Source organism: Salmo salar, chromosome 05 (genome assembly GCF_965601325.2).
Source record: "Salmo salar chromosome 05, fSalSal1, whole genome shotgun sequence".
NCBI classification, from domain to species: domain Eukaryota; kingdom Metazoa; phylum Chordata; class Actinopteri; order Salmoniformes; family Salmonidae; genus Salmo; species Salmo salar.
The window spans coordinates 22,301,066-22,319,789 of NC_138295.1; the positions used below are offsets into that span (position 1 = coordinate 22,301,066).

Here is an 18,724-nt window from a genome sequence, read left to right on the forward strand (position 1 = left end):
ATCGTTGAAACTAGACATTTATTTTCAAACTTTATACTCACAGGCAGAACTTTAAAGCTCTTTCTAACTTTGGGGAAAACTTTAGAGGAAAACATCATGCTGGTATTAGTTGAGGGGTAGCTAGCTAGATAGTTAGCGGAGTCCGATTTGCAGTAGAGTTGCTTAGCTTGGGATCTGTTTGGATTAACTACCCATAAGGAGTCAACTTCACTGAATGTAACACATGTATATAATTACTGCTTTGATTATAATCACATCACAATGCATACATTTCACCAAAGCTTTTTAAAAGGATGACATAACACTGATGGTCATGTTACGCCTGGCATCACTTGAAGAGTGACTAGCAAGGATGGAAAGTGGACAGCAGGATCATGAAACAACAAGTTACCTCTTCTTGGAACAGTTGCTGCCACTCAAGTAGTAGAAATTGTTACAAACAATGTGAAAAAACTAACAAAATAGCACAGTTGGTTAAGAGCCCATAAAACGATACAATACCATACATATACAGCGGGCTCCAAAATTACTGGCACCCCTGACTGGCAATGCACAAACAATACCGTAAATTCCGGACTATAAGCCGCAACTTTTTTCCCAGGCTTTGAACCTCGCGGCTTAAACAATGACGCGGCTAATATATGGATTTTTCCCGCTTTCAATTTTTTTTTTCTCAAAAAAACACATTCTGTGACGTGCTCAGTTTTTGGGCGGCATGAAGCTTTCATTAGACCAATGAAATTGCCGAACGGGTTAAGGTCAAACAACTTTTTGGTTTACTGTTTAGATTAAGGGAGAGGGAATGTGGAGCAGCCACATTCATTACTAAGCCAGTTAAAGGTCACAGCTCTTCATAATAGTTAATAGAGAAATTGTCAAGGTGTTTGGGCTAAGATAGCAGCAAGATTACCTCTTTTTTCCTCACTTTTCTACTGGAATCCTCACATTCACAAATATTTAAGTACAAGTTGTGGGAGGGGATATTTATGTACTTCAGCAGATTATAGTAGTGAAGCCTGTGTTTAAACACAAATGCATGTGCATGTACACGCGCATGCACATGCACACACACACACACACACGCACAAACCATCAGTCAAACACTCAGAGCAGATGGGACTTTTGAGTCTACAGCTTCTTTAAACCCAGAGACAGATTCATACTCAGACGGATGGACAACATCAAGCTCTACAGTGTGTCAGGGAGATTTGTCAACCAAACTAAACCCAGAGACTGATTCATACTCAGATGGATAGACAACATCAAGCTCTGCAGTGTGTCAGGGGGATTTGTCAACCAAACTAAACCCAGAGACAGATTCATACTCAGACGGATAGACAACATCAAGCTCTGTAGTGTGTCAAGGAGATTTGTCATCCAAACTAAACCCAGAGGAGGACCACTGTGAAAGATCAAGGAGGGTGGTTAGTTAGTGTTTGGGAATTGTGTTTCTTTGTTTGAGAGTCTGTCTCTGTATTGTTTGTGTCTGTACTGTGTGAATCTGTGTGTACTGTGTGAATCTGTGAGTACTGCGTGAATCTGTGTGTACTGCGGGAATCTGTGTGTACTGAATGTGTGTATGCCCTGGGAAATTGAGCCCCACCTTTGATCTTGTCGCCCAGCTGGCTACACTCGTGGTCTGAGTAATGGACGATGGGTGGAGGGGAGGGGGGTCTGAAACGGTCCTCCTGCATCCTCCTGCGGTGTCTCTCCTCTCTGGCATACAGGCGCTGACGACACTCCCACTCATACAAGTCGTCTCTGGCCTGGGCAAAGTCCACATGGAGCCGCCCTGTGTCCTTCTTGTCTGTACTGGAGCCCAGACGCATACGGTAGCCTGGAGGGAGAGGAAAGGGGGTTGAGGGGAGAGAGAGAGAGAGAGGGGGGGAGGGGAGAGAGAGAGAGAGAGAGAGAGGGGGGGGGAGAGAGAGGGGGCGAGAGAGCGTTAGAACCAATTGGTAACATCACGAGTGACATTTCACTCTGCTAAACGTGCAGGTGCAGGGCGATAAAGCGTCGTAAATACCCACAAACCACTTTCTATCAGACACCTGCATCTCTCTCCTGACATCCTCTATTTGGGTTAAAACGATCTGTCCATCCATCGCTCCCCATCCCTCTGAGGCTCTCCTCTTTTAAATCTGTTGGTTCCTCTGTCACAGCTGCATCCCAGCTAAAGTAGCTTTGTGGGGCTGGAGTAAACACCTCTCTGTTCTCTAAACTAATTAGTAGAGAAGACTTAGAGACTAATTGGTCCTCTAGTGACACTCAAGCAAACACATCTCTCTCTCTCTCTCTCACTGTCATTCTCTCTCTCTGTCCTGTCTTCTCTCTCTCTCTGCTTCCTACTCTCTCTTGCTCTCTTTCTCTCTTTCTTCTCTCTTACATGTAGTCTAATAGAGGGAGTCTAATAGCTGGAGTCTAATAGCTGGAGTCTAATAGATGGTAGAATAGAGGGAGTCTAATAGACGGAGTCTAATAGAGGGAGTAAGAGATGGAGTCTAATAGATGGTCTAATAGAGGGAGTCTAATAGCTGGAGTCTAATAGATGGTAGAATAGAGGGAGTCTAATAGCTGGAGTCTAATAGATGGTAGAATAGAGGGAGTCTAATAGCTGGAGTCTAATAGATGGTAGAATAGAGGGAGTCTAATAGCTGGAGTCTAATAGATGGTAGAATAGAGGGAGTCTAATAGATGGAGTAAGAGATGGAGTCTAATAGATGGTCTAATAGAGGGAGTCTAATAGATGGAGTAAGAGATGGAGTCTAATAGATGGTCTAATAGAGGGAGTCTAATAGCTGGAGTCTAATAGATGGTAGAATAGAGGGAGTCTAATAGCTGGAGTCTAATAGATGGTAGAATAGAGGGAGTCTAATAGATGGAGTAAGAGATGGAGTCTAATAGATGGTCTAATAGAGGGAGTCTAATAGCTGGAGTCTAACAGAGGGAGTCTAATAGCTGGAATCTAATAGCTGGAATCTAATAGTTGGAATCTAATAGATCTAATAGACATTTATTCCACAACACCTCTTGTTGTCTCCTCATTGACCTGCATAGTTAAGGTTTCTGACTGAAGAGGGAGGACATTTATTCCACAACACCTCTAGTGGTCTCCTCATTGACCAACATAGTTAAGTTCTCTGACTGAAGAGGGAGGACATTTATTCCACAATACAGGATGAAGTTTAATAGAAAACGTAGGAAATGTACCAGACAGGAAGAGGGCTCTGTCCACGGTGAACTCTTCGACAAATCGGATATGGCAGAAGTTCTTCTTACTCTTGCGGATGGCGATGATCTCACCCAACTGGCCGAACACCTCCACGATGAGGGCCTCGGTAGCGTTCTCTGGCAGACCACCGACAAACACAGTCTTACAGCCGGGAGGGCGCTCCCTGATGGCCGGAGAGGGAAGGTCTAAGCAACATGAAGAGAGAAAATAAGGAGATTTATTTAATTGGATGTATGAACACATTCAGGTCTGTACAAGGAAAGGTTTGTTTGATAACAGCTATGAAGCTGTCATTAGCTAATTAGTCTATGGCCGGTTAGCTAGCTAGCCTAATAGACTGTATCTAACTGATGATACCTACACATGCTGTTTCCCCTTTCAATCAAAAACAATGCTTGAAAGGGCCATGTTGTTAGACACTGTTATATTTAGATACCTACCCAGCTAGCACATGTAGTTCCTTGCAAGTTGTGGGAATGTACGTTTTTGGTATCCCATTGTATCTGGTAACAAAGCCATAAGTTTAGTGACCGGTAAAACTGAACATTTTTTAAACGTTCAGAGAACAGAAGTGAAAATTTCCTGGAGGTTTTATTAACATTCTGAGAACAGAAAATATATGTTATTTGAATGTAACTAAATAACATTTTGAGAACATTCTCTAAATGTTGTGAACGAAATGTAATGGTTATTTGGAGGTTTTTTAATAACATCCTGAAAACTTTCACTAAATGTTTCAATAACACTGCTAGTTTGGGTTAACGTTTTTGAAGTCAAAGCACAGATAGAAATTAATTTGCTGAGGCATTAATAATGCAAACACATGTATTTTTTATTGTGGCACAGCGTGAGTGAGATTCAAACCTACAGTATGATATTCTGCTCTCTATCCATGGAATTAGTCCACTGCACCACCTGAATGGAGTTAGTATGTCATGTATTTTATACACTCGATCCCTCCGATGTCAACAACTACAGACCAGTATCCCTTCTTTCTTTTCTCTCCAAAACTCTTGAACGTGCCATCCTTGGCCAGCTCTCTTGCTATCTCTCTCAGAATGACCTTCTTGATCCAAATCAGTCAGGTTTCAAGACTGGTCACTCAACTGAGACTGCTCTTCTCTGTGTCACGGAGGCTCTGCGTACTGCTAAAGCTAACTCTCTCTCCTCTGCTCTCATCCTTCTAGACCTATCTGCTGCCTTTGATACTGTGAACCACCAGATCCTCCTCTCCACCCTCTCCGAGTTGGGCATCTCCGGCGCTGCACACGCTTGGATTGCGTCCTACCTGACAGGTCGCTCCTACCAGGTGGCGTGGCGAGAATCTGTCTCCGCACCACGTGCTCTCACCACTGGTGTCCCCCAGGGCTCTGTTCTAGGCCCTCTCCTATTCTCGCTATACACCAAGTCACTTGGCTCTGTCATATCCTCACATGGTCTCTCCTATCATTGCTATGCAGACGACACACAATTAATCTTCTCCTTTCCCCCTTCTGATAACCAGGTGGCGAATCGCATCTCTGCATGTCTGGCAGACATATCATTGTGGATGACGGATCACCACCTCAAGCTGAACCTCGGCAAGACAGAGCTGCTTTTCCTCCCGGGGAAGGACTGCCCGTTCCATGATCTCGCCATCACGGTTGACAACTCCATTGTGTCCTCCTCCCAGAGTGCTAAGAACGTTGGCGTGACCCTGGACAACACCCTGTTGTTCTCCACTAACATCAAGGCGGTGACCCGATCCTGTAGGTTCATGCTCTACAACATTCGCAGAGTACGACTCTGCCTCACACAGGAAGCGGCGCAGGTCCTAATCCAGGCACTTGTCATCTCCCGTCTGGATTACTGCAACTCGCTGTTGGCTGGGCTCCCTGCCTGTGCCATTAAACCCCTACAACTCATCCAGAACGCCGCAGCCCGTCTGGTGTTCAACCTTCCCAAGTTCTCTCACGTCACCCCGCTCCTCCGCTCTCTCCACTGGCTTCCAGTTGAAGCTCGCATCCGCTACAAGACCATGGTGCTTGCCTACGGAGCCGTGAGGGGAACGGCACCTCCGTACCTTCAGGCTCTGATCAGTCCCTACACCCAAACGAGGGCACTGCGCTCATCCACCGCTGGCCTGCTGGCCCCCCTACCTCTGAGGAAGCACAGTTCCCGCTCAGCCCAGTCAAAACTGTTCGCTGCTCTGGCACCCCTATGGTGGAACAAGCTCCCTCACGACGCCAGGACAGCGGAGTCAATCACCACCTTCCGGAGACACCTGAAACCCCACCTCTTTAAGGAATACCTAGGATAGGATAAAGTAAGCCTTCTAATCCCCCCCCCCCCCCCCCGCCCCCTAAAAGATTTAGATGCACTATTGTAAAGTGGTTGTTCCACTGGATATCATAAGGTGAATGCACCAATTTGTAAGTCGCTCTGGATAAGAGTGTCTGCGAAATGACTTAAATGTAAATGTAAATGTAACTCATACAAAGCTGTTCATGTCAGTATATTCAAAAAGACCCCATTTCAAAGGAAACAAGCACTCAATAAGATCAATTAGTGGGTGCGACCAACACACCTGAACACACTTAACAAGATAGAGGATAGAGAGAGTTTTGTTGACATTGAGAATGGAATGTATATGTTTTTAAATAACATTCTTAGAACTTTCTCTGAACGTTATTAATGTTTTCTTGTTTTTTTTATGGAGAGTTTTCTTAATATTCTGAAAACATTAAATGAGGAAACCTGCAGAAAACGTTATGCTGAAGTACTTAAATTCCCACAGAAGAATGTGGGAATTTTCTCTGAACTATTTCAGAACATTCCTAATGTCAAACCAGTTGGAAAACATTCCTAGAACATTACCAAAAATTGAATTAAATGTAACCATGTTTGACATTAGGAAATGTTCTTTTAAAGTAATGAAATACCAATAAAATAATTGTATTTTGTCAACTTCAATGTGCTGAGAATGTTCCAAAGTCAATCAACTATCCTGCACCATTCCCAGAACGTTGTGGGAACGTTGTATGCAAAATAACTACAGGACAACCATGCTCTCACCAAGGTCTAAGAAACATATGGTTCTCAGAACATTAGGTGCTAGCTTGGTAGCTAACCAGCCATGTAAAACAATGGAAGAGACTTGCTAGCTAAGGTCAGCTTCATAAATGTTATTGTAAGTTGAGACACTTTTAAAATTCAGCATCACTCTGTCAAGAGAAATATAGTATTATTTCTAAAAAACATATCTACATACAGTACCAGTCAAAAGTTTGGATACGCCTACTCATTCAAGGGTTATTTATTTATTTGTACTATTTTCTACATTATAGAATAACAGAGAAGACATCAAAACTATGAAATAACACACATGGAATCATGTAGGATCCAAAAAAGTGTTACACAAATCAAAATATATTTTGAGATTCTTCAAAGTAGCCATCCTTTGCCTTGATGATAATTTAGCATTTTCATTCTGTAAATTTTGGTGAGTTTGGACATTTACAAGTGAATGTGAAGGAGAGACATTGTGCAAATCAACATAGTTTGGACGCATGCTTGTCTGAACGAAGAACAGTACTGGCTATGGAGCAGCATGTGTACATGCCATGGCTGTGTGGAGTCTGGAGTCGCTAGGGTAACGGGCCTGCCTCCTCTGTTCAAAGAATAAGAAGGAGGAGCTGATGGGCCAAGAACAGAGAGGAGAAAAATAAACGTAAGGAAATCAAGATAGCAGCAGTGGCAACTGTACAGATAACTCATCCAAAGCGCTTTGACACCACAGAAAGCTAATACTATGCTAATACTATATTATGCTTATTAATTCAGCCACGTACTTAGCTAACTATAAAGTTAAACCAAATTCACAACTTTATCTCATTATGCTATTTACAAACAAATGTGACTGGCTCAACAGTTCTGTGGAACTATGGTAAGCTTCATAATGTAAAATAACGTGACTGGTGAAATGAAGAACGCAATATGCTTTCTCTCCTAACGTATGGCACAAGTTGACTGCAGGTAATAACTGAAAAACTAGTTACAAATATGAACATTTATACAAAAACTTCAAAGAAATTGTTTTATGGTATTGACAGTATTGAATGCATATATACGGTATACTGCCCAAGCCTAATTTTGACTATATTAGACCACACAGCTGCTAGGATGCACTTTCATGCTAGGTTTAGGACATTGTATTGAAGCTTATAGAGACCACAACTGATGTATAGAACAATCTTAAAATGATCTACTTTGGTGAAACCTCCAACACAATAAATTAATTTGACTTGGTGAAAATAATTTTTTTGGACTTAAATCACTTACCAAATATTCTAGGTGGTTTCTTACTTCACAGAAATTATGATCTCTTCCAAAATATTTGGTAAAATTATACATGTTGTGTATAGTTTCCTAGAAACAAGGGGTGGCTCAACTTACCCTTTTGCTCAACTTACCCCACTCTTCCCTTCTTGAAAACATATACACTGCTCAAAAAAATAAAGGGAACACTTAAACAACACAATGTAACTCCAAGTCAATCACACTTCTGTGAAATCAAACTGTCCACTTAGGAAGCAACACTGATTGACAATAAATTTCACATGCTGTTGTGCAAATGGAATAGACAACAGGTGGAAATTATAGGCAATTAGCAAGACACCCCCAATAAAGGAGTGGTTCTGCAGGTGGGGACCACAGACCCCTTCTCAGTTCCTATGCTTCCTGGCTGATGTTTTGGTCACTTTTGAATGCTGGCGGTGCTTTCACTCTAGTGGTAGCATGAGACGGAGTCTACAACCCACACAAGTGGCTCAGGTAGTGCAGCTCATCCAGGATGGCACATCAATGCGAGCTGTGGCAAGAAGGTTTGCTGTGTCTGTCAGCGTAGTGTCCAGAGCATGTAGGCGCTACCAGGAGACAGGCCAGTACATCAGGAGACGTGGAGGAGGTCGTAGGAGGGCAACAACCCAGCAGCAGGACCGCTACCTCTGCCTTTGTGCAAGAAGGAGCAGGAGGAGCACTGCCAGAGCCCTGCAAAATGACCTCCAGCAGGCCACAAATGTGCATGTGTCTGCTCAAACGGTCAGAAACAGACTCCATGAGGGTGGTATGAGGGCCCGACGTCCACAGGTGGGGGTTGTGCTTACAGCCCAACACCGTGCAGGACATTTGGCATTTGCCAGAGAACACCAAGATTGGCAAATCCGCCACTGGCGCCCTGTGCTCTTCACAGATGAAAGCAGGTTCACACTGAGCACGTGACAGATGTGACAGAGTCTGGAGACGCCGTGGAGAATGTTCTGCTGCCTGCAACATCCTCCAGCATGACCGGTTTGGCGGTGGGTCAGTCATGGTGTGGGGTGGCATTTCTTTGGGGGGCCGCACAGCCCTCCATGTGCTCGCCAGAGGTAGCCTGACTGCCATTAGGTACCGAGATGAGATCCTCAGACCCCTTGTGAGACCATATGCTGGTGCAGTTGGCCCTGGGTTCCTCCTAATGCAAGACAATGCTAGACCTCATGTGGCTGGAGTGTGTCAGCAGTTCCTGCAAGAGGAAGGCATTGATGCTATGGACTGGCCCGCCCGTTCCCCAGACCTGAATCCAATTGAGCACATCTGGGACATCATGTCTCGCTCCATCCACCAACGCCACGTTGCACCACAGACTGTCCAGGAGTTGGCGGATGCTTTAGTCCAGGTCTGGGAGGAGATCCCTCAGGAGACCATCCGCCACCTCATCAGGAGCATGCCCAGGCGTTGTAGGGAGGTCATACAGGCACGTGGAGGCCACACACACTACTGAGCCTCATTTTGACTTGTTTTAAGGACATTACATCAAAGTTGGATCAGCCTCTAGTGTGGTTTTCCACTTTAATTTTGAGTGTGACTCCAAATCCAGACCTCCATGGGTTGAAAAATTGGATTTCCATTGATTATTTTTGTGTGATTTTGTTGTAAGCACATTCAACTATGTAAAGAAAAAAGTATTTAATAAGATTATTACATTCATTCAGATCTAGGATGTGTTGTTTAAGTGTTCCCTTTATTTTTTTGAGCAGTATATATATATATATATATATATATATATATATATATATATATATATATATATATAGTTTTTGTGTGTGTTTTAAACATTTTAAATGACCCCAAACTTTTATACGGTTTTCTCATCAGAGCTTTGCGTAGCTTTCAAACTCAGTGCACGATATTGTCTAGTTTTGACAAATTTGATAAAAATTATAGCAACGTCTCCTCCCTGGGTATGCATGTGTGTCAACACACCAGAATTTGGAAGCTCATTGGACTAACTTGTGCATGTATACCTAATTCAGCTAACAGTGCTGTTTTATACTTTAGGCCCTGGGTTAAAATAAAAGGAAAATCTACTTGATCTAGATTGTGAAATTACATTTTTACATTTAGAAGTATTATTAGCGTAATGTACAGGCCTATTTGATGTGATACATTATTCGTCTGATTAAAGAATGTATTCAGAAACTTCAAGATGGGAAAATCTATTAAAGTATAAAAAAAAAATACATCTGGAAATCTAAACCATGAGCTAACTTTCTGCAAGAGTGATGAAAACATTGGATAACTTTTTATTGATATGTAATGTTAATGTGAAACTATAGTGGGATAAATAAGAATCCATTGTCTTTAACCAGAGAGCTGGATGATTCTCTCATGTGAATGATTCAGTCATTGCTTGACAACCCTGAATAATGTAACAAAGAGGGTTTGATGGAATGAATCCCCAATAGATCAGATGTTTCATCCCTAAGAAATATGATCAGCGGAGTCTATATGGTCTAACTCAATCATGTCTGGATGACCATCTGTAGTTACAGACCAGGGTTCTTTAAGCTCATTCCAAAGCCTTGTGGTAGCAGAACATAGGCCCTTTATCTATGGCACAGAGCATGGGCTCACATTGCTATGTCTTGTAATAATAAAAAGCTTATTCTAAAGTATTGTGGTAGCAGAGCAGAGACCCTTATGCTGAAGCGTTCCAGTTACAGAATATGTATTTTTATTGTAAAGCTTAGCCCTCCCAGAGGACCAGACTGTGCCACTGTTGTTCAGCTAAAGTCCTTCTCTCTGGAACTCGGCCCACCAATCATCTCCTCCTGACCCTACAGATTATTAGGGCACTACACTACAGCGTCCCCCCCCCACACACACACACACACACACACACACACACACACACACACACACACACACACACACACACACACACACACACACACACACACACACACCGTCCACAATTTAGTCCCTTTAGAGATGTGGTACAAACTGCCGCTGAAATACCTCCATCCCAGTTGAGAATGTTGCTTTAGCATGGAGAGTTTTGTCTGGAGATGGTCCCTCTCTTTAGTCATGGCGTTGTTACTACTCTGTAACTGGTCTCTCTCTGCTGTGGAGTTGGTTTTACAGTTTTTCTCATAACTGCCAAGAACACCATTATAGTAGAGACACAGGCCTGTGATCCGAGCAAGTAGGAGAACATACAGCAGCCCCAGACAAACTGCAGCAGCTCTGGAGTGATTCCTCTTCGAAGGGATATCATTTATCTTGTTTCTGAAGTCATGAGATGTGATGTGTCGTGATTGGCATAGATAAAGACATCTTCATTATCTACCACTGTCTCAGTGATTCTACCTGACAGACTGAACAGTGTGGTAGCTGTATGGTGTGTCTGGGACTGTTTCCTGTCCATTGGTGGTTAGTGACTAACATGTTTTCTTTCCACACCATACATTTCTGCAAGTTGACATTTATTGTCATGAGTCTTGTCCTGGAGGCAGACCTGGCTATAATGTAAAATATAATGAAAACCAAAATGTGCTTTTTGGTCTTAATTTAAGGTTAGGCATTAGGGTTAGCAGTGTGGTTAAGGTTAGGGTTAGGTTTAAAATCAGATTTTATGACTTTGTGGGTGTGCCAGCTAGTGACCACTCTGCAAAGCTGCCTCCAGAACAAGATTCATGATGAAAAACACTAACCTGCTACATTTCCTGGTAGATAGTGAGGCATAAACACCAATGCACACCAACGCACTGGTAACTCTCTTACTGTGTTGAGTGTTCATAGCAGGAAGGAGTGATGGGGAGGAGCACACACACTTCAGCACGGTGTGATCCTTCACACACAGTTCAGCATGCTGTGATCCTTCACACACACTTCAGCACGCTGTGATCCCTCACACACACTTCAGCACGCTGTGATCCCCCACACACACTTCAGCACGCTGTGATCCCCCACACACACACTTCACACCTGAGCAAAGGACATCAGCAACACTGCAGTAAAGTTAATCTCAATACAGGGTCAAAATAGTTTTTTTACGCTGATCTTAACTTTTTTGCAAATTGGAATGGGTCCAGGGTATCTGGGATGATGGTGTTGATGTAAGCCATGACCAGCCTTTCAAAGCACTTCATGGCTACAGATATGAGTGCTACGGGGCGGTAGACATTTAGAAAGGTTACCTCAGTGTTTTGGGGCACAGGGACTATGGTGGTCTGCTTGAAACATGTAGGTATTACAGACTGAGTCAGGGAGAGGTTGAAAATGTCAGTGAATACACTTTCCAGCTGGTCAACACATGCTCTGAGTTCACGTCCTGGTAATCCGTCTGGCCCTGCGGGCTTGTAAATGTTAACCTGTTGAAGGGTTTTACTCACATTGGCTACGGAGAGCGTGATCACACAGTCGTCTGGAAGCATCCGGTGCACTCATGCATAGTTCAGTGTTGCTTGCCTCGGAGCGAGCATAGAAGGCATTTAGCTCATCTGGTAGGCTTGCGTCAGTGGGCAGCTCGCGGCTGGGTTTCCTTTTGTAAACCATGATAGTTTGCAAGCCCTGCCACATCCGACGAGTGTCAGAGTTGGTGTGGTAGGATTCTATCTTGGTCATGTATTGCTGTTTGATGGTTTGTCATAGGGCGTAGTGGGATTTCTTATAAGCGTCCAGATTAGTGTCCCACTCCTTGAAAGCAGCAGCTCTAGCTCAGTGCAGATGTTGCTCAGTGCGGATGTTGCTCAGTGTGAATGTTGCTCAGTGCAAATGTTGCAGATGTACACCTGTTATTTACGAAGCATGTGACAAATACCATTTTATTTTGATTTAACAATTACTCACACAATTACGTACACACACACACACACACACACACACACACACACACACACACACACACACACACACACACACACACACACACACACACACACACACACACACGACCTGCCTAGCTTCTCCACTTCGTAGGGGATTTGAAGGGCATCTGTCCTCTTTCTCTTCAGTCCCATGTAATTATGGACAGACACTCTCATACAGCCACTTCCTTTAGAAGTCTCTTTTGCTGGCTGAGATGTGAGGAGTGCTTTGTGAAAGAGCAGAGGCAGAGGAGGACGCAGGTTGGCATTTATTGGGATGACTCATGTACTGAAGGCAGCTCTGCAGGTAGCCACAAGATGGCACAGCCACAAAGTCTTAAAAGCCCGATTTTAAACCTAACCCTAACCTTAACCCTAACCTTAACCACACTGCTAACCTTATGTCTGACCTTAACCTTAAATTACGACCAAAAGGCAAATATATATAGCTAATTTTGACTTTGCAGCTGGTCCATCTAGTGGAAATCGCTCAGCTCTGCCTCCAGGACAAGATTCATCCCAAAAAAACAACCTGCGAGAGAGATAGAAAAGAGACAGAGAACGGAGAGAGAATCGGACGAATTAAAAATAGAGATAGAAAAGAGAAGATAGAGGGGGGCTGGATGGAGATGCACATTGACATGCTCCTAGACAGAGAGAGAGAGAGAGGGCTGGATGGAGATGCACATTGACATGCTCCTAACCAGAGAGAGAGGGGGGCTGGATGGAGATGCACATTGACATGCTCCTAGCCAGAGAGATAGAGAGGGCTGGATGGAGATGCGCATTGACATGCTCCTAGACAGAGAGAGAGAGGGGGGCTGGATGGAGATGCACATTGACATGCTCCTAGCCAGAGAGATAGAGAGGGCTGGATGGAGATGCGCATTGACATGCTCCTAGACAGAGAGAGAGAGGGGGGCTGGATGGAGATGCACATTGACATGCTCCTAGACAGAGAGAGAGAGGGGGGCTGGATGGAGATGCACATTGACATGCTCCTAGCCAGAGATATTGAGAAAGAAAGAGAGTGAGACTGCGGGGCTTGTGTGTGAGAAAATACTGTTCTGCAGGGCTGTTGTTATTCAGATCAAGGTCAGTGTGAGGGGCTGTATAGTGTCAGGGTAGCCTGGAGGTCCTGCTCCCTGTGATGGCCACCATATGCAGCCTGTTGCCCTGCTGCCCTGGGGATGACAGGGCCACTGACTCACCAGGCTCCTTTAACCCTCACCTCATACACACACACACACACACACACACACACACACACACACACACACACACACACACACACACACACACACACACACACACACACACACACACACACACACACACACTTGTAGGATCTTTTTTGCTCCAGTTTGCTACAGCAGGAAAATAATCCTGCAGCAACAGGAAATGTGAATTATTATGTGGATATAATTAAGTTTGAAATTTCAAAGTGGAAATTACAAATGTCTGAAGCATTTTTAAAACCCCTAAGGGCCGGGCTGGGTTTCTACTAATATAACATATGGAATTGTTTTATATACGAAGGATCATTTAGCTATTTGATTTGGAATTTTAGGACCCCCGTAGGTATCAAGAAAATACGCTAGGCTACCTGCCGCCCTAATAAATACTATTTCTCTGAAATAGGGGTCTAAAGACACCTCTCCTTTAAAACGCTCTGCCTTTCATGAGAAACCCAAGTGACAACGAGAGATGAATAGAGAGACAGGGAGCGGACTGAGAGATGAGAGAGAGAGGAAGGATTATTGGAGCAGAGACAAAAGAATGGGAGACAGAGGAAGCAGAGCAGGAGAACGTAGAGGTGTCAAGAAAGGATACATTCAGAGGACAGTGGAGGGAATAAGAGCAGAAGAATATATGCCCTGGCCCAAGTCTGAGAAAGGAAAGATGAAGTGGTGTAAGAGGAGAGATGAACGGGTAAAGGAGGAGAGATGAAAGGGTTAAAGGAGGAGAGATGAGAGGTGATGACTGAGAGCTTTCCTAAGTGCCTCTGACAGTTTATGACAGGATGCCAGGCTGATGGTATTGTGTAATGTATGTATACAACAGCCCTAAATAACCAGCCCCAGCCCCATCCTCAGCCCTAACTAACCAGCCTCAACCCCATCCTCAGGCCTAACCAGCCCCAAACCCATCCTCAGGCCTAACCAGCCCCAAACCCATCCTCAGGCCTAACCAGCCCCAAACCCATCCTCAGGCCTAACCAGCCCCAAACCCATCCTCAGGCCTAACCAGCCCCAAACCCATCCTCAGGCCTAACTAGCCCCAAACCCATCCTCAGGCCTAACTAACCATCCCCAACCCCATCCTCAGGCCTAACTAACCAACCCCATCCTCAGCCCTAACTAATCAGCCCCATCCTCACCCCTAACTAACCATCCCCAACCCCCATCCTCAGCCCTAACTAAACATTCCCAACCCCATCCTCGGCCCTAACTAACCAACCCCCATCCTCAGCCCTAACTAACCAACCCCCATCCTCAGCCCTAACTAACCAACCCCCATCCTCAGCCCTAACTAACCAACCCCATCCTCAACCCTATCTAACCAGCCCCCATCCTCAGCCCTATCTAACCAGCCCCAACCCCATCCTCAGCCCTATCTAACCAGCCCCAACCCCATCCTCAGCCCTATCTAACCAGCCCCAACCCCATCCTCAGCCCTATCTAACCAGCCCCAACCCCATCATCAGCTCTATCTAACCAGCCCCAACCCCATCCTCAGCCCTATCTAACCAGCCCCAACCCCATCCTCAGCTCTATCTAACCAGCCCCAACCCCATCCTCAGCTCTATCTAACCAGCCCCAACCCCATCCTCAGCCCTATCTAACCAGCCCCAACCCCATCCTCAGCTCTATCTAACCAGCCCCAACCCCATCCTCAGCTCTATCTAACCAGCCCCAACCCCATCCTCAGCCCTATCTAACCAGCCCCAACCCCATCCTCAGCCCTATCTAACCAACCCCCATCCTCAACCCTAACTAACCAACCCCATCCTCAACCCTATCTAACCAGCCCCCATCCTCAGCCCTATCTAACCAGCCCCAACCCCATCCTCAGCCCTATCTAACCAGCCCCAACCCCATCCTCAGCCCTATCTAACCAGCCCCAACCCCATCATCAGCTCTATCTAACCAGCCCCAACCCCATCCTCAGCCCTATCTAACCAGCCCCAACCCCATCCTCAGCTCTATCTAACCAGCCCCAACCCCATCCTCAGCTCTATCTAACCAGCCCCAACCCCATCCTCAGCCCTATCTAACCAGCCCCAACCCCATCATCAGCCCTAACTAAACAGCCCCAACCCCATCATCAGCCCTAACTAAAGAGCCCCAACCCCATCATCAGCCCTAACTAAAGAGCCCCAACCCCATCATCAGCCCTAACTAAACAGCCCCAACCCCATCCTCAGTCCCACTCTGAAGATGGCGCCAATGGACATGGTCACCTGCTTCCTGGCTCCTAAGCAACTTTGCAGCATGTATTTTGTTTGTGTGTGTGTTATTTCTCACATTATTAGCTCAGAATGTTTTTTGCATTATTACATACAGCCAGAAATATCTTTTGGATATTAGAGCAGAGGTAACTCACCAGCATTTTGACCAGAAATATGACTTTCCTGAATTGTATCCTTTGTTCGTACCCCCCAAGGCTATTCCACTTATCCCAGAGGCTGCTTCAAGATGCCACAGGAGAGGAGATATTTGGAGAGGACTTTTAGTCCAACTCAGGAGGCGTCCAAACCATCCGCCGCTTCTGAGTATATTACTCGCTAATGTTCAGTCCCTGGACAATAAAGTAGACGAACTCAAGGTGATTTTTCCACAAGCATTTCTTGTGGAAGTGAAATGCTTGCTAAATATTTGTATGCAACCAATAAAATGTGATTTGATTTGATTTAAATGTAAAGTGAAACCGGGTTCTAAATTAAAAGACAAACAGGGTTCTAAAGGTAAAGTGGAACAAGGTTCTAGAGGTAAAGACAAACAGGATTCTAAATATATAGTGGAACATGGTTCTAAAGTTAAAGACAAACAGGATTCTGAAGGTAAAATGGAACAGGGTTCTAAAGTTAAAGACAAACAGGATTCTAAAGGTAGAGTGGAACAGGGTTATAAAGTTAAAGACAAACAGGATTCTAAAGATAGTAGATCAAAATTGTAGAGGTAAAGACAAACAGGATTCTAAAGGTATAGTGGAACAGAGTTCTAAAATTATAGACAAACAGGATTATAAATGTAAAGTGGAACAGGATTCTAGAGGTGAAGTTCAACAAGGCTCTAAAGGTAATGGGGAATATGGTGCTAAAGGTAAAGTGGAACAGGGCTCTAAAGGTAAAATGGAACAAGACTATGAAGTTAACGTTGAATATTGTTTTAAAAGTAAAGTGGAACAGGGTTCTAAAGGTAAAATTGAACAAGACGACAAAGTTAATATTAATAATGGGGAATATGGTGCTAAAGGTAAAGTGGAACAGGGCTCTAAAGGTAAAATGGAACAAGACTATGAAGTTAACGTTGAATATTGTTTTAAAAGTAAAGTGGAACAGGGTTCTAAAGGTAAAATTGAACAAGACGACAAAGTTAATATTGAATTTTTTTGAAGGTAAAGTGGAACAGAGTCATATATAGATGATGTACAGGAGAGCAGCGTTTTAAAGGTAATGTGGACAGTGACTTTTCCTCATTTGATTATCTCTCTACTTTGAGAGGTGTCATCCTGTGACAGCGCACACACTGAACACACACAGTGAAGACACACACTGAAGACACACAATGAACACACACAGTGAAGACAGATACTGAACACACACTGAACACACACAGTGAAGGAAGACACATACCATGAAAACACACACAACATGAAAGCCTTGTGTGCTTAAGGGGTAGCGACTCCAGACTGTGTTCTGTTTATTGAAGGAGCCTGGATTCCCAAAGCCCCACAAGACAAAGAGCTTTGGTTTTAGTTTAGGCTGAAATTGATTCTTCCCAAATCTGACAAGTGAGTTTTCTTTGAAAAAGTCCCTAGACAGAAACTTTTCCCCGAGAGGAGATATTAAAGGAGCGATCCCAGTAAGTGTTTTTACTCTGAGCGAGACAGTCTATGGACAGTCTGAAGGTCACAGGAGACCTCAAAACACAATTATGAAGTGCATATCTTCATCTTCAAAAAACACTTTTGGGGAGACTGGTGTTGGTTGTCTCATGGGTTGGTTGTCACAGTGTTAACTACTCCCAATATAAATGCTGTGTAATATTTTTGGGGTTAAAATGTGTGAATTTGGGGCCCGGTCGTCAGTTGAACAGTGTTTCCTCCGACACATTGGTACAGCTAGCTTCCGGGTTAAGCGAGCGGGTCTCAAGAAGCGCAGCTTGGTGGGTCATGTTTTGGAGGATGCATGACTTGACCTTCGCCTCTCCCGAGCCCATTGGGGAGATGCAGAGATGAGACAAGATAGTAGTCACAAAATTGGGGAGATTTTGTTTTTAAATGGGTGAATTCTTTGAAAGAACTCATCCAACTGGTCAATTCATGTCAGCATGCCAAAACACTGAGGAGTGTGTATATATATATATATACAGTTGAAGTCGGAAATTTACATACACTAAGGTTGGAGTCATTAAAACTTAGGTTGGTGTCACTACATTTCTTGTTAAACTTTAGTTTTGGCAAGTCGGTTAGGACATCTACTTTGTGCATGACACAAGCAATTTTTCCAACAATTGTTTACAGACAGATTATTTCACTTATAATTCACTGTATCACAATTCCAGTGGATCAGAAGTTTACATACACTAAGTTGACTGTGCCTTTAAACAGCTTGGAAAAAGCACGATAATTATGTCATGGCTTTAGAAGCTTCTGATAGGCTAATTGACATCATTTGAGTCAATTGTAGGTGTATCTGTGGATGTATTTCAAGGCCTACCTTCAAACTCAGTGACTCTTTGCTTGACATCATGGGAAAATCAAAAGAAATCAGCCAAGACAACAGAAAAAAAGTTGGAGACCTCCACAAGTCTGGTTCATCCTTGGGAGCAATTTCCAAATGCTTGAAGGTACCATGTTCATCTGTACAAACAATAGTACGCAAGTATAAACACCATGGGACCACACAGCCGTCATACCGCTCAGGAAGGAGACACATTCTGTCACCTAGAGATGAACGTACTTTGGTGCGAAAAGTGCAAATCAACCCCAGAACAACAGCAAAGGACCTTGTGAAGATGTTGGAGGAAACTGGTACAAAGGTATCTACATCCACAGTAAAACAAGTCCTATATCGACATAACCTGAAAGGCCACTCAGC

General features: G+C 44.1%; 1 protein-coding gene across 1 annotated transcript in view; it reads right to left on the reverse strand.

Moving 5' to 3' along the window:
* Nucleotides 1-18,724, reverse strand: part of LOC106604464 (ecto-NOX disulfide-thiol exchanger 2-like) — a 229,744-nt gene that overhangs the window by 132,919 nt on the left and 78,101 nt on the right. The window contains exons 4-5 of the mRNA XM_014199103.3: nucleotides 3,211-3,417; nucleotides 1,604-1,837 (exon numbers count right to left, since the gene is read on the reverse strand). Coding sequence (XP_014054578.3) covers nucleotides 1,604-1,837; nucleotides 3,211-3,417 — 441 coding nt within the window. The remainder of the gene's footprint in view (nucleotides 1-1,603; nucleotides 1,838-3,210; nucleotides 3,418-18,724) is intronic.